The 20,440-nt window shown below is 42.9% G+C and overlaps 1 protein-coding gene across 4 annotated transcripts in view; it reads right to left on the bottom strand.

Annotated features, from left to right (window-relative positions):
• DTNA (dystrobrevin alpha) overlaps positions 1 to 20,440 on the bottom strand; it is a 220,965-nt gene that overhangs the window by 55,164 nt on the left and 145,361 nt on the right. For 2 of the 4 annotated variants that reach the window (XM_036322190.1, XM_036322193.1), the window contains exons 7-13: positions 17,280 to 17,365; positions 12,178 to 12,332; positions 11,139 to 11,244; positions 8,877 to 9,043; positions 6,228 to 6,352; positions 3,098 to 3,106; positions 668 to 751 (exon numbers count right to left, since the gene is read on the bottom strand). In XM_036322190.1, the coding sequence (XP_036178083.1) occupies positions 668 to 751; positions 3,098 to 3,106; positions 6,228 to 6,352; positions 8,877 to 9,043; positions 11,139 to 11,244; positions 12,178 to 12,332; positions 17,280 to 17,365 (732 nt within the window). The remainder of the gene's footprint in view (positions 1 to 667; positions 752 to 3,097; positions 3,107 to 6,227; positions 6,353 to 8,876; positions 9,044 to 11,138; positions 11,245 to 12,177; positions 12,333 to 17,279; positions 17,366 to 20,440) is intronic. The other 2 variants (XM_036322191.1, XM_036322194.1) reach the window with 1 other exon arrangement.

Genomic DNA, 20,440 nt, shown 5'->3' with positions numbered 1-20,440 from the left:
CTTCTCCAGGTATTTCTACAAAAATTCTCTGGTGCTCTATTTGTGATCTTTGATCAAATGTCTCAGAGCACCTCTTGGCCCATGCATATTTGTAATGCTGGCCCTAAAAGAATTACTGGATTCACCTGCCCTTTGCTCACAACAGGAGTGGATCTTGTTAAAAAAGATGACACATATCTACCTTTTGTTTAAGTCCAGTAATCCATGACATTATTGTGTGGAAACTACATTTCCAAGTTTGAGCTTCGGGCTCTAGCCTCAGAGACTCCAGAGTTCGCCAAGAAGAGGGTTCTTTTATATCTGGAGCTTTAAATTAGGAGATAGTTCCCCAGTTTCCTGGCTGAAATGGACCTTTCTGAGTGCTATGAAAGTGACTTTCTCAATGAAAAAGAATGCATGTATGTCAGTAGTAAAATTCAAACTTCTGCATTTACTGTGGGTACACTGTAAATGCATGTTTCTAGACGACTTTAACCACAAGAGCCATCCCATTCCTCTTTAAATGCATTCAAATGAATGGAATTGAAAGCCATGTGGCAGAAATTTACATAACTCGTTTCTAACAATAGTCTTCCACTCTTGGCTTGCACTAGAATATTTTTCTTGTCACAGAATCAAAGCTCATTACCAAAGAGAGGCCTTGCTATGTCTTAGGATTGGTACTTACCTCCTGGTGATAAAAGGACTTCCTGAGGAGGGGACCGAGTGGGAGAACAGGGTGTCATTTATGCTGGTTACAGGTCTGGGTGGCCTAAAACAAAGTACAGGTGGATGAAAAGTTAAAGCAAGTATAAGTCGCAGGTTAAAACCTACCTACCCTCCCTGGAGGAGAGGGGGTGGGAAGATCAGAGTTCTATCATAACCCAGGATCAACACAAAATTTAATTTTCCAATTAAATTCTTTAGATGTTTTAAAGTTACATTTCTTTGCAAATATAGAATCTCAAGTAACTATTGTGAGGCAGGTCTCTGGACACCATAGGAATGTCTATCAGTGAGCTCTGAGCCTTGGCATTTCATTGAACTACTAAAGGCCCAGTGCACGAATTCGTGCACAGGTGGGGTCTGGCCAGCCCGGTCCCAATTGGAGCAGGTCGGGGCTGGGCCTGTTGTGAGGAGGAAATGGTAGGAGGTTGGCTGGCTGACCCGCCCCAATCAGGCCCCGAATAGGGCCAGGCCAGCTTAGGGAAGGAGCTGAGGGCGATTGACTGGCGGGCCCCACCCCCAATTGGGGTGGGTGGCTGACTGGGGGCAGGGCCGGCTGTGGGGAGGGGCTGCAGGCAGTTGGCTTGCCAACCCTGCCCTGATTGGAGTGGGGGGCCCGATCTGGGGTGGGGCCGGTGGGGAAGAGGGGCTGCGGGGGCCATTCGGGGTGGGGCAAGCCGATCAGGGGCGGGGCCACGGGTGGTTGGTCGGCTGGCCCCACCTCCAATTGGCGGGTTTGCTGGTCTCAGTGGGTGTCATAGCGACCGGTCGTTTGGGTCATTCTGGTGTTATGGTCACTGGCTTTTTATATATATAGATACTCTTGAAGGAAGCGAGGATTTTGAGGCAGCCTTATATTTACTGCCTTCTAAAGGGAGAAGCCCTGAAAACGTGATCATGATCAGAATGTACATCCTCTTGCAAAGAAGAGGATTTCCAAAGCTCTGGAAACTTCCTCCCGAGTTCCCCGTGAAAATGGTGCTTTCCCAACATGCCCAGTCTGGAAGGACCAGGCTACAAAATCATCTTGTGCTTTATTTGCTCTTTGTTGTAAGTGAAGATGCAAGTAAGCACCACAAGTACTAGTGTGTGCTGACTTTCTGTTATCTGGTTGAGGCCTATGTAGGGCGCATGGTGGAAGGCATCCCATAAACTTCATTTTTTTTCATGTGGTGGGAGAAAAAAAATAGTTTCAACTTTCCTCAAAATTGTCCATGTCCCTAAACACCAACTCCTCAGGTCTGTCATTCCCTGTCTGATTTTTAATTTCATCCTGTCATTGTTTCCCCATCACTAGTGTCTTAGTTCAGGTAAAATGAAAGCACTACGATCCCTATCTCATCTCCAAGCAGTGTTTAATCTGATTTTAGGTTTATTGTAAGATAATACATGGTAAGATGAGATGGGATTGACAGTTCAAAAGGTAGGGGATGAGGCAGGGCATCATTTTGAGTCAGAAGAAATTTTTATTTCATTATGATTCTATATTTGAGTAGAATTATTTGAAGATGAAAAATTAATTCTAGCCTACAGAGTCTACTTGTGTTGGCTTGATCAAGAGCCAAACTTGTAATGGTTTAATTTTTATCTTAGGGAATCACAGTTAGTTTGCCTTGAACAGAACACTTTCACTTTACAAGAAGGATGTTAACTTTATGCAAATGTCCGCTGTGAATTTTCCGAAGTCAGGAATATCAGATTTTAAAACAGTAAACAGAATGAAATAATAAAATTTCTTACATTGTAGCTTTGGCAAAGTTGAAAAAAAAAACAACTAGACCAGCATTTGTGGGGTTTTTTTGGGGGCGGGGGGGCTCTCTCTCTCTCTTTTTTTTTTTAACTTTCCTATCTTGCTCTATCTCCAGGCAATGAGAAAACAAGCAGATTTGCAATGCGTTTTAACTAGCCTGGTAAATTCACTTTATTAAACATGGTCATTGCAAAGCAAAGCTGAAAGTTGTAGTTAATTAGTAAATGGCTCCATGTTTAAGGTTCATCATAAAAATGTTGAACTTGGGACACAGAAGGGCTAACCGTGGGAGTAAATAGTGGCTTTCAAAGGGACTAAAATGTCTATTTCTTCCATAATCAAATGGCAAGTTGCCTTATCTAAAAAATAGGTCCCATTGAGAATTTTACATGCATTTACTCTTATAAGAAATAAATAGCTCCACAAGATAAAGCCACGGGGGGCTAGTGCAGGATTTTCTTCCTGAACAAAAATCTCTGTAGCAAACATTTTTATTAACTGGCATTCTTCTTATACACTGAGTGTTCAGCTCAAGGCAGAATTAGTTTTAAACTAGCCATTCACTTGTTTTGTGTCTCATAATCACTTATAATTATGATTACAAGCTTTTATAAGTACGCTGGGGAGGATTGAACTACTTACCAAGTATCACTTTGGGCAGCAAAGAATTGAATAGAATAGAGACTGTTAATCATGGCAACATTTACAAGCAATACAATAGCTAAGTACAAATGTCAAAATACCAAAATGTCACCCACTTAAGTGGCCATTATGTGCTTATAATAATTTAAAGCAGCTAAGTGAATAGCATATTTAAAAATTAGAAGTCTTAGGTATCCCCACCCAAAATATAAATAAATAAAAGGAGGACCTAGATGTCTATTCAGGGCATTAACATTTGAATAACAAATAGGGAGAAAAAAAATCTATAATGCCAAAAATAGAAAAAAGGTTCTGTCCTGAGACGGAACAGTCTACATCCAGAATTTCTTATATGTTATTTCAACAAGTAAATATTTTTCACAATTTGCAAATGAAGACATTCACCCTGGAAAAATGTATTAACAATGAGGATAGATCAGTCTTTTCATTTAAGGGCTATTTTGAGAATCTGGTTCAATATATAGAACTTTTCTCAGAAAAAAGGGCATATTTTGTGTAGTATTTTAAGGGAATCCTAGAACCCAACTTGTGTAGATACAGCCCTTATTTAGCTCAGTTAATAACACATCAGATCATATTGACACTATAAATTAAAGTTAAAAAAATCTTAGCCAATTAACACACACACACACACACACACACACACCCCAATCGTGAGCCAACTGGGTACAAGTCCCTGCAGTAGGCGATACGCAGTGTGAAACTGATTTTATTCCACACTGCCTCACCTCCTAATTCTTTCTTTTTTAAATTTATTTTTATTTTATTGTTTAAAGTATTACAGATAGTAGTACATATGTCTCCTTTTTTTCCCCCATTGACCTTCCCCCGGCCTCCCCTAACCCCTGGCACATGCCCTTTCTTGAAAAGGAAGGCAGCATCCTGCTTCTGTTGGACTGCAAAGCCCCTAGAGCCAGGCCATTCACATCCCAGATTCTCTCTATCCTCACGCCCGGCAGGCAGCTGTGATTGGACGCTGTGCGCTGGGGACGAAAGTCCTGTCGGGTCTGGTAGAAAGTGACTGTGGCAGAGCACAGAGCATAGACCTGCCCTCACTTCCATTCACAAATTAGCGATTGTCTCACTATGGGAAGGAAAGCTGAGCCTTAGTAAGAATGAGAACAGCCTTGATGAGGTCATTTCTGAAAAGTGGTTGGCGCTTTGGTGCTCTCCACATTGATTTACCCCTGGCTTATTTTTAGTAGCAAAATTTCCAAAAGTAAGTTAACCGCCTTCTACAGAACCGGTTTACATTAGTTTTTGGATGCTCAGTCCATGCCGGCAACAGGACCTTCCGGACCGTGTATGCTGAGGACCGTGAACCCTCAAAGCCACTTGGGACCAAACTGAACAAAGCCCTGGAGTATTTATCCCAAGTTCATGGTCATGGTACTTGCTTGGGTCCATCAGACACAAGTTACTGCTTTCTAAGGGTCTGGGGCCCACAGCAGTGCTGCTCGCGGGTCATGCTCTGAGCTGCCTGAGCATGAGCTTGGCCTTGGTGACTTGCTAATATCCGTAGGTCTGATCTTCCCACTTCCTGATGTCTACACGTAACCGTAGGCTCTGCAGAGCCGTGGGTCCTGCTGAACTTGCAAACGAAAGGCCAAGGCCGTCCATAGGAGGGAACCATCTATCCCTGAGGCTTTCTGAGGCACCTGTGACTGCATCATTCCTAACTGAGCCCAAGACAACACCAAGGAAACAACACTCCTCCCCTGCTGTCTTGGCCATGGGGCCTGAGAGAGACTCCAGGGCATGGGGCGTGTGTGTGTGTGTGTGTGTGTGTGTGTGTGTGCGTGTGAGCCTGTGCCCTGTCCCAGGCCCCTGTCCACCAAACTCACACATACTTTGGAGAAATATTTTTGAAATGTCTGCTTTTTGATGTTCTGATGAATTTTCCCACCAATCCCCTCTTGACCTGACACCCACCCCCCGCCCCTACCCGGCCATGATTCTTCTAAAGTTATACAGCTCGGGACAAAACAACAATCTTCGGGTTGACTGCCATCATTAAGATGACTGGCTCTGCAGAAAACTAAAGCAGAGGGCTTTTTTATCTGGGACTCAGCACATATGACATTAAGGTAAAGTGTACTTTAGAATTTTCTTACCACGGTAATTCCATTGATCATTAACTTCCAATTGTGCAAACTCCACTAACATCCATATTTTATAACAATGCTTTACTTCTCTAGGTGAGTTACATTAGTGTTGCACACTCTACTTGCACAGCTGGGCATTGGTACTGTATACCTCTACCACAAACATTATAATGACATTATATTCAATCTTTGTTTTCTTATCCTCACCCAAATATATTGTTTATTGATATTTTGAGAAAGAGAGAGAGAGAGAGAAAGAGAAAGAGAGAGAGAGAGAAAAAGAGAGAGAGAGAGGAGAGAAGTGGAAGGCAGCATCCTGACCGGGGATCGAACCTGAAACCTAGGCATGTGCCCTGACCAGGAACTAAACCGCAACCTTTTGGTGTACGGGACAATGCTCCACCCAACCAAGCCACCCAGCCAGGACTCATTCAGTGTTTTTTTTTTTAAATTAAATTTTGAAACCCGGTTCCTGACAACTGATATGAAATTGCTTTTCTATGGATCTGGACACGTGCCAATAAAGAAAGTTGTTGGTTCTCAAGAGCAGTGGTTCTCAACCTTCTGGCCCTTTAAATACAGTTCCTCATGTTGTGGTGACTCCCAACCATAAAATTATTTTCATTGCTACTTCATAACTGTAATGTTGCTACTGTTATGAATTGTAATGTAAATATCTGATCTGCAGGATGGTCTTAGGCGACCCCTGTGAAAGGGTCGTTCGACCGCCAAAGGGGTCGTGACCTACAGGTTGAGAACCGCTGCTCTAGAGGGAAGGCGGGGGGGGGGGGTGAGGGGGTAAGAGATCAGCCAAAGGACTTGTATGTATACATATGAGTAGAACCAATGGACACAGACAGGGGGCAGGTGAGGGCATGTGCTGGGGGGTGGGGGCGGTTGGGAGAGGCCAATGGGGGAAAAAGGAGACTCATGTAATACTTCAAACAATAAAGAATTTAAATTAAAAAAAAGATGTGTCTTAATGTGGAGGCAGAGACACTCACACGATGTGGGCCAAGTTGAGCGGCTTCTCCGGCTGGTCGGGGAACATGGGGTGCAAAGGCTCACGGCTGGAAGCACAGCTCAGGGACTTGCTTAACGCGTTCGTTAGCTTCTTAGCTGGTGATTTCTGGAAAGAAGAAGAAAGACGGAGGCGATGACAACTAACATTTATGTAACATTTTGTCAGATGATTTGCTTTCACAGATAATCATTCATTCATTCACTCAGTCAAGCAATCCTCTTTGAGTACCTACTCTAAGTCGGGAGTCTGCTCCTACTCTAAGTCAGCCAGTTACCTGGCTCCCGCTGCTTACTGACACATGGGGCGCTCGGCGGGCACGGACCCTGAGCGGGGCCTTCATGGACAGCAGGAGTCCGTCTGACAGAAACTCAGGGGCTGGGAAGGTGATTCCAGATGGAGGAAGAAGAGGCGAGCAGGAGGCCGATCATTAAAGTCCCACAAGGTCACATAAGAACTGTGGCCTTTATCTCCAACACAGCGGGGACAGTGAAGTGTTTAAATCACGGAGGCAGCATCATCGGACCAGATTCTGGAAGGATTGCTCCCAACTCAGAAGGAAGGAGGGAGATGAGCAAGAGACTTTGCAGGAACCCAGGGGTAAGGTGTTCCAGGCGTGGTAGGACACACCTAACTAAAGGCAAGAGTGGAACTTCAATCTGAGTCTTTTTATTTTTAATATATTTCTTTTATTGATTTCAGAGCAGAAGGGAGAGGGGGAGAGGGAGAGAGGAGAGAGAGAGAGAGAGAGAGAGAGAGAGAGAGAGAGAGAGAGAGAGAGAGAGAGAGAAACATCAGTGCTGAGAGGGTCATTGATTGGCTGCCTCCTGTATGCCCCACAAGGGGGATTGAGTCTGCAACCCGGGCATGTGCCGTGACCAGGAATCGAACCATGACCTCCTAGTTCATAGGTCAATGCCCAACCACTGAGCCATGCCAGCGCGGCCAATCTGAGTCTTGAGAATTTAAAATTCATGTTCTTTTCAGAGCATCATGCTACTTCTTTTTCATTTAGATTGGTGTAATGTTTACTTTAAAATTCCACAGCCAAAATTATAAAAAATAATTTACCACATATAATTTACTCCTTTCCATGAGTAACCATTTATAACTTTCCTCACTTTCTTTTATACATAGAGCCCCAAAGTGGTAATATGTGGCATTTATCCTCATTCTTTAATAGTAGGAGCACTGTTCAAGAAGTTCCACTGTGGTTTTTGCTAGGAGATGTAATTCTTAGAACGCTTACATCAGTAACACAACAAAGCTCTTCACCGCATAAATATCGGGGCTCCTTCGTCTTCTTGAGGAGTCTCATCTGGCTTTAGTAGAGACACTGCCCTCCTAAATAATTTTAGAATCTTCAATCCCCGAGAAAAAGGCTCATCTGATTTTAGCATTTACATAAAAGAACAATAAAAAATGATTAGCCTTCAAACACCGACCCTCCAGAATTTGGGATAGAGTAAATTTGAAAATTGCTACTATGTTGACAATAAGAAAACAGAAAGTTCTTTCTTCTATGTTCTATAATCTATACTAAAATGTGTCTCACCATTGGTGTCAGTATATCCTCAGCATATGATGTGACCGACAGTGACAGCGGCCTGGGAGTTGGCATGAAGCCTCAGTGTGTGATGTCTCAGTGAAGAACTGTCCCTTGAACTCCAAGTCTGACAGGTGCTAAGCAATGGACATATGTACACTGACCATGAGTTCCCAATAATCATGCCTGGAAAGAACACTCTGACTTAAAACGCATATTCTGAAGATTTTCCTTTTTTTAAAAAAGCAAGTTACTCTTTAAATAAAGACTATACGTTGAATTGAAACACATAAAAATATGGGAAAAAAACTCATAAAAAGTTTGCATTTTCTTGTGGGAGAACTACTTGAAGAGGAGTGGGCAGGGCCGATAGCATGCCCGTCCCATGAAGCACAAGAACACCACCATTTGAGCAGCAAGTTCACGGAGGCCAGTTCCTCCGTAGCCCCAGTGCCATGTGCCCCTGAGAAGACATCCAGCACAGGGACAGCTGCTCCCGGGTCACCTTCAGCAGGTCGCTCACCTACACTATTCACGAAAGATGATTTGCTAATGTAGCCACAGTATCCCCTCTTCCCCAAAGTAAAACGGAACAGCATCATTAAGCCCACGCGCTCACATGTCTTTCCTCTCTTTTCCAGTTGTGCACTTAAGAGAACTCCAGAATCTAAGAAAAAAGAAACTAGCAACCATTTTTAAGCAATTCCCACAAAACACAAAAACTGGCAAACCAAAACAAAGACCCATCAAAGGTTGAAAAGAACCTTAATTTACTGTGAAATGATTATGTTCCAGAAGGCGCTTGCTGTTTGGTTGTTAGCTAAATCAGTACCGAGTGATCTACATTTCAAGAAGTAACGTAATTTGAGTCTTCCTATAGTTTAAGTCACAGGGAGCTACGCTGGGCTCAGATACACTATGAAAGAGATCCCAGTAAGATGCGGTGGGTTTGGAGGGAAGGGGAAGAAGGAATGTTGACTACAGGGTAAGTGTACCCCTGAATTCTGTCATCCACTTTGATATTCCCTAGCATTCTGGGTCGCACGCACACATCCGACTTTAAGCACTGCCTGGCCCTTGCCTTACCCATGACGTGTACTCTTTCATTTGGTGCTGGTTGCTATGGGAACCCCCAGCATGTCCCCTCCAGAAGCAGTCCTGGCAGAGCTGGTAATTGTGACACTGTTGGCATCGGTAGCGGAATCCCATCATGCTCTCGCTGTGGCAGAAGGAACACTCCACCGGGTGGAAGACTGAGGAGGCAGCAAATGAAGAAAAAATAAGAAAACCAAAGTGCGAGCCAGGATAAGGACAAACACAGCCTGACGGGGATGGCGTTTCTCTGCCGTGTGCCCTGATGCCAGACGACAGTCGGTTTGGGCTGAGAGAAGCATTGTTTATTCCAGGCATCTCACTGCCCTTTTCAGGCGTGTGTGTGGAGGTGGAAGAAATGAAATGAGGTGGAGGATAGGTGTTCTTTTAACAACAAGTTTCTGTAATGCCACTTGCTCTTTCTACTCCCATCTCTTACACTACAAGAATATAAATTACCCAAAATGGCCCGTTTACCCCCCAAACTGCTCTCTGTCTCCAGGAGGCCAGCACAGTCATTGGGAGACTCAGCACCATGGATGAACACGGCTGACCATCCAGTGGGGAGAGAGCAAGAAGGGAGACATGAGAAAGGAGAGGGAGGAAAAAGAAAGAAAAATGGAGGGAGAGCAGGAAAACTGGATGAGAGAATTGAGTTATTTTTTTAAAATGCAGCAGCTAATGGACTTAATGAGTGACATTGCCTCCATCTAACAAACAGATTTGTTTTCTTTCCTAAGAGGCAGATGGGCAGGGCCCAAAGAGACAAGTAAATGATCTAAATACAGTTATAATCAGACAGCTCAGGAGATACAACTGTCTTTGGCAGAAAATTGGAATCATAAAGCAGGTAAGGTAAAACAGTTGACATTGAAAGCTAACAAATGATCAAATCCAAGTAACTGTCTCTACGCTATGAGCTAAAGATTGAAAACAACAACAATTCTTGCCTTTGGTCACATTATTCTCTGGCTAACCAGCCAGGGAAAAGAATTTATGTGAAAATAAACGAAGGTAAAAAGCCAACTGTAACCACAAAGGCATAACCAGCTCTGGAGGTACTGCCTTCGGACTAAGCATCGGTCCTCCCTTTTCTGGCTCCTGGGAAAGGCAGGGTGAGCCCTGGATTTAGAGACAACTGCTCGGGGACAGGCCTGCGAAACCCATTTCCTGCAACAGGAAGTACTGAGCTAGAGGGTGAAATTACAGCCTCGTGACGGAAGGTGACTAGCCCTGAACTGTGACCAGTAACATGATCTCAGGTTGCATGATCCGACCTTGATTGCTCTTTGCTTCTGCGGATGAGTAAGAAACATACAAAAATAAATCTATGCTTGGCAGTGATTACAGAGCACCGACTTAATTCATTTTTAAAATCTTCTCCATGAGCAAAACAGGATACATTTATTACTTTTAACTGAGAGAGATAATAAGGGCAGATGCTAGATGTTTTGAATGGGAACATAAACTTAAGCTAACTTTACCTCCAATGTATATTAAAGAAACGTGTAGGAGTTAAGATTCTAGTAAGAGATATGGGATAAATGATTTTCTATTTAATTCTGGAGAAATCTCAGACTTAAACTGAATAATAAATAAGAACATCTAAAGATTAGAGAAGGAGGCACTGAATTGCTCCACATTTAAATTTCTTTAAATCTCGTTCTGAACTGTGGTTTCCATTTAAGCTTGGGGGTATCAATATTTACTCCTTTTACCCTAGACATACTTGCCCTTGTAAAAAAGCACATTTCAAAAGTTTGCATGGCTTTTGTCCTTTACATAACTACAACCACCGAAAGCTTATAATTCGGAGCACATGACAAAAGATAAGTAAGTTTCTCTCATGCATTTTTTCCCTTCCTCCTCCACCTGTTCCTGGTCCAGTGCCTAGGAAGAAATCGTCAATGCCAAGGTAAACCAATATTGGGGATCCAGACCTAAAACAAATACTAGAAAAGATCACATTCCTTATTGAGGTTCCTCTAATGTATCAAGTCTTTAAGCCACATCTGACCTGTAACTGAGGGGTACACAGTGAGATGGAATAAGCTTTTAGCACTGACTGTCTTAGCTTGACCGTGCACCCATAGGCCTTGTTAAAGATCAGGGAGACTGGTTAGTTGCATCCTAAACAGAGCTCGAAACAACAAAATCGATCTCCCTAAAACAATGACCTTGGCTTAATAAGCATAGAGTTGACCGGCTAATTTCAATGATTAAAAAGCCCGCCTGCGCTCAGCAGTGACTACTCACCATTCTCTACATTCGCCAGTCGATGCAGAAGGGGCAGCCAGACCAGGCACTGCGGGGGAGGATCTGACATGAGCGTGTCCAAGAAACCATTTAACGTGACCTTTTTCTGCATAAAAAACAAAACATAATAAAAAAACAACTCACCGACCTGTGGTCGTTTAGAACAGAGAATACGCTTAATTTAGCTGCTCTGCAGCTATCATTTGAGATGGAACAGGACGTTCAATGAGCCTCTAATGTATGAAGAAACAATTTGAAATTAAGTTCGGCAGAATTTAAAACACTGAGTGTGTTTTACACTTATACACACAACTGAATTATCTCCACTGAGGCCAAGTCAAGGTGATCACATAGAGAAAATTCTGGAAGCGTCACTTGCCCATGAGAGGGACAGTATGAAAATGACGCGGAGAGATGGACTGACATTTCCATGAAGTGTTACCCAGCTGTGGGTCATGGCACCTGCCACAGTTCCCACATCAGTCTCCTGCATTTGTAGAATAACTGAGAGAGATAATAAGGGCAGTTATTTGTAGAATAACTTCTCTTGTAGTAACCTCAGGTGGAACCTCACTCAGAGCCCTAAATGTCCCATGTCCTGGAAGATTTAGGGAGCCGCGTCTCTCATATTTTGGGACTCCCACAGTGCGATGCGGCATGGGCCATACTTTTTCGTCTTCTTTGACAAACATTGGTGAAGCTTGGTGGTGCGTCAGACTTGTGTTTCATGTGAGGCTGAGGGACATTTCGGCCCTTTTGATAGGGCAGGGAGAATGACCCGGAGACTATAGGGTTGTTGTAGGATTAAATTCGACAATGAGAGTAAACAGCTCAGCCTGGCGCCTGGCTCGTGGTCAGTAGACATCGCCTATTATTATTATCGAGGTGTGTGAAGTTTAGTGACTGATTCACAGGACATTTGTCACAGGCTGGAAGATATGCTATGGGTTATTGCTTATCTGAGAACTGCCTGGAGTGACACACAGGAGGAGAGCAGCTGCTGTTCAGAAGCTGCTTCCTTACACACGCTCTTTCCTACCTGCTGAGAGAAGCAGGACCTGGCTGACTGTTCCGTGTAACCGAATGAGGGCCCTTCAAACACGGCTGTGGGCAGTTTAAGGACTTCCCGCAGGAACTGATCATAGCGTCCATAAACCATCACCCCACTGGAGTCAGAAATCATTGAGAAAATATCTGATGGGAGAAAAAGGGAAGATATTTATAATTCACGTAAACATTCCCCACTATTTTAGTTCAATGTATCTGTTTCAAACAACACAAATATGGCAGAATAAATCATGTCTATGAAAGAATAATGGAAAAGCTATTTTTTATGCTGAAATATTTCTGGCACGGTGTTTTCTTTGGTATCTCTTTGTAGATGATTCTGGCACATCGCCTTAACTAGTAATTGGGATAAGATTAGCATATTTTGATAAGACAGAGCATATAACATTGTTATTTTGAGGTCAATTATGAACTCATATATAACCCAAGGCAGCAAATTTTGTATATGTGAGAAATATGCTGATCTTGTTTTTTTTCAATGTAACTTTATTTTAACTTCTTTTTGTTAATCCTCACTTGAGGATTTTTCCCCATTTATTTTTAGAGAGAGTGGAGGGGGGGGAGAAGAGAGAGAGAGAGAGAGAGAGAGAGAGAGAAACATCGAAGTGAGAGAGACACATCGATTGGTTGCCTCCCAACACACGCCCCAACCAGGGCCAGGTACTTGCCCTTGACCAGAATCGAACCTGGGACCCTTCAGTCATTGGATCAATGCTCTATCCACTGAGCCAAACCAGCCAGGGCTATGCTGACCTTGTTTTAAACACACAATGAAAATTGTGTTATAGCAATGATGTGTGTGTGTGTGTCTAGCTAGAAAGCTATACATATCCATATTATCACTAAAAAGTTTGGGTTTTGGTTTAAGATATTGAAAAATGAACGACACAAGGGGGATAAGGAGGTAACGAAAACACTTGATTAACTCTCCACAGGAGCAGAAAACTTCCTATAAATCATATGTTCTGGGTGGAAGGCATTTGGTTCACAGGGAAGGGTCTTTGAACTCACGCAGTCAAGAGGCAGCCTGGCCTTGTGGTGATCAGTGAGGTGGAGCCAGGCTCTGAGATGACTCTCAGCAGAGCCTATGGCTTCCCTGAACCTCTGTTCTTCAGCGTCTGCCACCGTGCGCACTTAATGCATATTAACGGCATAACTTCCCAAGGAGCTTTAATTCCTCTGTGGAAATGTCACCACTGGAACGAAAGGGTGTCCTATCATAGAGTTTGCCACCATGCTGGAGTGTAATGAGGCCAGCCCAGCTGCTGGGGTAAACTACTGGCAATGCAGTGTGTTACCTCTCTTCATTTTGGGCTTAATTTTTCAAGGTCGAAATGTAATCTGGAGACATTCCCTCATACCGCAATCAGATGCTAACCACATTACAGACTTTTATTGAATTATGTGATAAGGATGTGAATTGGCTCTCATTTTCTTTAAATCCTCCAGTTTTAAAGGATTTCTACTGTGTTTCAAATAGTTTATCAACCATGAGGCTATAGAAATTCTACGTGAGCAACAAAATTAATGTTCTCATCCACCTTCACAATGTTGTTTACCTAATGAATTATATCTCTTGTGTTTCATTATAATTAGTCAAAAATAAAAAGGTTGCCAAAGGCAGAACTACAACTCTTTATGTAATTCCAAATAGAGAAACTCGAGAATTCCAACGAAAGGGTGGTGGTGGGGGGAGGAGGTAGAAGAAACCTAGGAAAACCCATGGACTTGTGTCTTAGAGCTGCCGTCTTGTTCGTTTTTAGGCAGGTTGGTTTGCGCATCATTGGGCCATCCTGACGGCCTCCAAGGCTTGTCTTGTCTAGGCCAGGGCACATTTTGAGAAGTAGACGAGGCCTTCCAAATCTCCCAGGAAAGGATTTAGCCAACATCTCTAACTAGAGCGAAAGCAGGAGGAGTAGCAACAGTGAACTTTCGCTGACTTGAAGCTAATATGAGCCTCATTTATGTTGATGAAGTTTGTGAAGCAACAGCCAAACTAGGGCTCGGTCACTGGGATGAAAGGGAAGTGACTGTTAATGCCACTCAGCTTTTTAAAAACAAATGAGGGGACTCTGAAGAAGCTATCAAAGTAAGTGTTTGTACCTTAGTTCTAGGCTCTCTGTCTTACATATATACATATACATATGTAATATGCTTATAGTATGTAATACATATGTATGTATACCAAATGGAGGGCCATTTCAAAGATTAAATTAGGTAACAGGTGAAAAGCACAGAGATGTAAAGCACTCAAATAGTGCGTGGCACCTAGCACACAGGAAATGGTAGCTATTTTTATTATTAAATTTGAATCGCATTTTTTTCTGTCTTTACTTCATATAGTTCCCTGCCTATTGGAATTGCTCTGCAAGGCCCCAAATGATACTCTAACCACCTTTGTTTTTCCTATAGCGCCATACAATGATAGATGCTGTAGAAGAATTTATATTTGTTGATTTACTCAACTAAAATTAACTTAGCTCGTACTAAATGTATGTAATTGTGCTCAGCAGTGAATATACAGAAAAATAAGCAGGTCCTAGTCTTGCCCTCTGGGAGGTCCAAGTCTGTTGAGGATGACAGCAACATGTGTACATCATGCATCACATGGCAGCATACATGATAGCATGGTGGTGTGAAGGTGGGAATAGTAGGGTGTACAGGAGCTCAGAGAGGGGGCTCCCAGAGGCAGCAGTGGGTCAGGGAGGGTTTCCTCACAGAGGTGAGTGCTAGGCTGGTGTCAAGGACAATCAGGGTTAGCCAGGCTTAGGAAGCTGGGTCAGGACGTGCGGAGGCACATGCTCAAGCACAACGCACGCGCCCATCTGCAAGTAGCGCACTGTGTCAGGAGCCACACGGTGCATGGTAGGAGGGGAGGTGGGTAGGGAGGGCTTCCAACGCTCCACGAAGGAGTGTAGACTGTGTCCAGAAGATGCTGGGGAGGCACTGAAGACTTTAAGGCAGGCCAGTGAGTTAGAAACACTACCTTGGGGACAGGCGTGGGGGCCGAACAACCAGTTGAGTAACAGAAGCTCCACAAGCAGACAGTGCTCGGTGCTTGACGTAATACTGGTCTTTTAAAGAAAACAAAACAAGCCTCCCAGAAGCTCTAGGGGAGCACTTGGCATCCCAGGCCCACAGCATTGAGTTCAGAATGCCTTAAGGCCCTCAGGACGACCCAGGAGCCCCGAGCAGAAATGTAAACAAGCGCTCCATCTCAATAAAACAGCAGGCCACAGAAACAAGCAACAAAACAACAGCTATAATCACAGCAAGGGCAATTTGACAGGAGGACTGTCTTAGGTCAGTTTGTTTAGGGTGCTGAGCCCGATGACTGCAGGGGATGCGCGCACTCTCGGCTGCCTGCAGGTGCACAGGGAACACCCCGCATGTTGACTGGCTCCTGGTGGCCCTGAGCATTGGAAATTGTGCTGCAACCTGGGTTTGTTGTCCCTTCTGATGCATTTAAAAGCAGTTTTCAAAACTCAGCTTTACATTGTCTGTGGTTTTCTACTTGTTTTGCTTTTGACAATTTCTCATTGATTTGTAGCCAATTACTCCTGCCACACCCGCTTGTCCCCGAGGAGAGCTGAGAGGACACACGGGAACCATCAGGGTCCTTGGTGGCACAGGACCAACCTGGTTGATGAAGGGCTGCGAGTCCCAAACTGCGGAAAACGATTCTCTCCAGTTTTCCTCAAACTTATTTTAACGTGGGACCCTTTCATCCAGGGGCCTGTCGGCATGACACTGAATAAGTATTTTTCTTTAGTCTGAAAAACACACCCATTTGTCTAATGTCCACAGGGTAACTCAATAAGCAGTCACACAGGTGGGCTTACACCCTGGGCCTCCTCGTTCCCATCACAGCGTTCTCTTACTCAACATGGCGACGTAAACTCATGATATTTAGGCTAAGGGAGAGGGTTAAATGAAAATTTTTCTTTTAAATGGCAGCATGTCCATCATTTGAAACGGGCTACATATGAAAATTCTTGCTCCCACACCTCCACCCTCGGGCCACTGAATCAGAAATTCTGGGAGTGGGATCCGAAATCCATGTTTTAAAAAGCATTCCAGGTGATTCTATACATAACACGGGTATAGGGAAAATAGCCAGGCTTCACATCTGGTGCCATTTTACTTTTAAAGTATGTAATTTACTTTAACTCTCTGAGTCTCAGCTTCTTTACCTACAGCAAATCAACCAACCAAAACACTCCCACTGTTCTATCCATTTAAAACTCTACATATTAGTGACAAAGGTACATAAAAGCCCCATAATCACTCACTGTACTGTGGCTACCATGCTTTGATTGGCGTCCAGTTAATTCTCAGTCTACAGTGTCTCTACGCAATTACCATGCCCCCTACCCTGGGCATGTTTACTCCGGCACGGTTGGAGTTTCTAGCGATCTGAACAGCACTCCCTGAGAATGAAGAAACATACCGGGAGCTTTGGCTTTGGATTACCTAAAAAAGGAAGGCAGTCCTTCAAGTCCTTATAATGATGGACTTGTCTATAGGGCAGTACAGTACAATGAACTTGAAAGAAAATACATCTTACTATAATATCACAAAGTCTAGTTGGTAACACTCAACAAGTTATCAATAATAATAATCTGTAAGTAGAAGGAAAACATTCCTTTCATTAACACTTATCTAATATGAAAATATTTCTATGACAAAATCCAACCATCAATGAAGATCAATAAAGATCATATTTCAGCCTGGCCAGTGTGGCTCAGTGGTTGAGCATCAACCTATGAACCAGGAGGTCACTGTTCGATTCCATGGTCAGGGCACATGTCCGGATTGCAGGTTCAATCCCCAGGGTGGGTCATGCAGGAGGCAGCTGATCAATGATTCTCTCTCATCACTGATGTTTCTATCTCTCCCTCTCCCTTCCTCTCTGAAATCAATAAAAATATAATTTAAAAAAGATCATATTTCAAACAACTGTCACAACATGAGGAAAGTCACAGGTGAGCAGGGGGACATGGCAGGACTGAGGAAGAGGGAAATGTGGTGTGGAGGTGAGATAAGTGAAGAGAAACACGAAGAACAACTTACATCTTAATTTGTCCATGATCTTCCCTCCACACAATGTGGCCAAAGCCATTTTGACAGCAAATACTGAAATTTTGCCATGGCCTTCCCTGTTTCATGATAATAGAAAAGAAAAAAAAAGATGTCATTTGGAGAACTTCCAGTAACAAGGTTTGACATTTTCTGTTCTGTAGAACTCACAGGACAGCTGATGCATTATGTGAACAATCCATTTAGCAAAGGTTGTGAATACAAGTCAACACACATTTCCAAACAACTGTCCAATCAGTTTCCTTCTTTCAAGAGCCAGCAGACTCTTCAAGTTATTCTTTGTAGATGGCACCTTGCTCAAAGCATGGACTGGCAGCCAGAGGGATATGTATCATTTAAATACGGGTTAAAGTCACAGAACATGGGTTTCTTAAAATAGTTTTATTAATGACAATTCCACCATTTCTACAATTTATTTAAACACTGCTTCCGATTTTTTTGGTCAGTGAATTCCTGACTTTTGTTAGAGTAACTATGAGGACTTTTTAATCACACATTTTTTCCCCCAATGATCATTTCTTTCCCACAAGCCAACTGTACTTAGGTTGATCCACCTACTTTTCAAAGGGAGCTGGTATTTTAAAGGGACAAAAATAAAAGCTCTTTTTGACTGGTTCTCCTTCTACCTAAATGACACCAGAGCTGCCAAATCTTCACTGATTTATGAAGCATAACTAACTTGCCCTTCACAAAGTGTGATACAAAGGGCATACTGTAAGAAGTGTAATATTCCAGGTAATGACTTTCTAGCTGGAATAAACTCTTTATTCTTACATCCTTAGAATCAGAAAGTGTATCATACAGAATTAGTAATTCACTGCTTTGATAGTTGTTACTCTTAAGAATGACCAAGAGTTATTTAAAAAAATAATGTGGCTGAAAGGTAAGTCAAGTCTTTATTGACAAGGGAATAGTATATAGGATGAATCATTTATATGAATAAGATTCCTATAGCTGACATATTAGGAAAATAAGATGTAATAAATAGTTGTGTCTTTGTTCCTTACTAGACTTCAGAGTGAGATCATTTGTTGTTCATCGTTGTTGTTGTCAGTCTTAGCAGAGCGCCTGAAAAACACCTAGCTAGAATGCAAAACCGAATGAACCCTCTGCTAGTGACACCCCCATTTATATTTCTAAGCCTGGACACAAGACTATGTATTTACTCATTGGAAATCTTCACTTGGATATTCCATGTCAAACCAAGTGTGTTCAAAATAGAACTCATCACCTTTACAGAGCTTCACCATAATAGTGAGCCAATCCTATTACTAACCTGCTCTTCCTCCTCCAGTCCTTCTGATTATTAGAATCGCTGTGTACCTAGTTACCCAGTGAATCCTGGGATGGGGTTCAGCCTTGACTTCTTGCTCTTCCTAAACTCCCTAACACCCGAACACATGTTGAAGGCATTCAAATATCCCTCTTCACTGTACATTGAACTCATTCTTTTCTTCCCATTCCCACTGCCATTTCTTCCAGCAGCTTTTGCTTTAACACTGTAATAGCCTCTTAAATATCCTGTTTGAATGCTCATATCACAAATTCAGCCATGTTATTTCATTATTTAAAACCCTTCTTGCTCTGTTTGCCTAAGGATTTGGTTTTAGCCTTTTTAGTCTTCAGTCTTATCGGCTCCATTTCTGTTGCACTGCACACCACAGTCCCCCTGTTTAAGGCCTCCGCCCTTCCCAGGACTCTCCCACCCATTCATCAAGACCCAGCTCAACAGCTTCATTCACTCTGCTCTGAAAATAGTTTTATTGCTCACCTCCCGGATGTGGAGGCAATGGCTATCCCCTGCACTTTTGCCTTTTATGTGGGATCTACACCGTGTGACCTTGACTTGTTCATTTGCATGTATGCATGTGACTCAACTCCACACTGAGAGACCTTGGGGGCAGGACTGCCTTCTGAGTTAGGTGAATTTCAGTGCTTTGCACTTTGTCTCACACAGAGTCACTGAACAATACATTTCTTATATTAATTACTGACTATTAATCGTTTAATTGGTGTTGGCAGAATTTTGAATGGCCACTCATTATGTTGTTTACTACTTTCAGAGCAGGCATCTATAATAAAAATGCAATCATTTTGTAAAAAACCACCCGATTAAAAGTTATTCCATGTCCCCTGCATTCCCAATTGCATGGATAACTAGAAATATAAAAAATTTTATTTTATGAAAGAATTAGTTTCTTTTCCTAAACTGAAACATGGCTCAGATAAGAACAGGAAAGTCTACACAGCGTGGCGGGACAGGAGCAATACAGAGATAAAGTAGTCTTCAAAATGCAAAGAAATTGAACAGCATTATGTGTGAGACTTTAAGAGCAATATGAGTTTCTTTCAGTGATTCGGAGCGAACAATTTAACTCAAGAAAGGGAACAGACCACAGATGATGTTGGAACAGAGCGATCTCCAAAGGATGAAATGATGAGAGCTCACGGGTGAATGCTTAAATCTCAGCTTTTAATGAAGAAGATCATAGGGAGATTGCCAGTCCTGTATTGTTCCTGGAAATGCAAGATTAATGCTATGAAACCCAACAGTGGTTGTATCGGAGCTATTCTGCCAAATTGATACAATAAATCTCGGTAAATCACCAAGTGGAGGGCAGCTCAATGAGAGCTCTGCAGGAACTCAAGGGTGAAATTAGCCCACTGGAATGCATTGTTATGCAGGCTACGGTGCCAGATGGCAAATGTGACCCCTGTCGGGAAGAAGGAGTCAGAGGTGGCTGTGTTCAGACCACTGACAAACCTTTAAGGAGTTGGAGGAGTGAGTGGAGATGACTGACTCCACAATGGAGACTTAAATACAGATGGATCCTTCCTTTCCTTTCCTTTTCTTTTTGAACATTTTCAGTAGATACAACAGGGTGAAGGAACGGGTGGGGGGAGGGGAGAGAAAGATTTTCTAAAGGCTTTTGACAAGATTCCATAACAAAGGCTACTCTTTACTGTCATCTTGGGATCAGGGTCCCTACTTTTGTGTGAAGAAAGAATTGGCATTAAATAAAGAAGTGAGCAGCAGAGAGAAGCTGGCTCCATCCCCAGTGAAGAAATGTAGGAACTACTCTCATTAGAAATGGTCCTTCATCGGGGCCGTTTGACTCGGGAACAGTCAGTGA

Source organism: Myotis myotis, unplaced genomic scaffold (assembly GCF_014108235.1).
Source record: "Myotis myotis isolate mMyoMyo1 unplaced genomic scaffold, mMyoMyo1.p scaffold_m19_p_9, whole genome shotgun sequence".
In the NCBI taxonomy this organism is placed as follows: Eukaryota; Metazoa; Chordata; class Mammalia; order Chiroptera; family Vespertilionidae; genus Myotis; species Myotis myotis.
The sequence above is the reverse complement of the archived record's forward strand: the minus strand, read 5'-3'. Positions and strand labels throughout refer to the sequence as shown.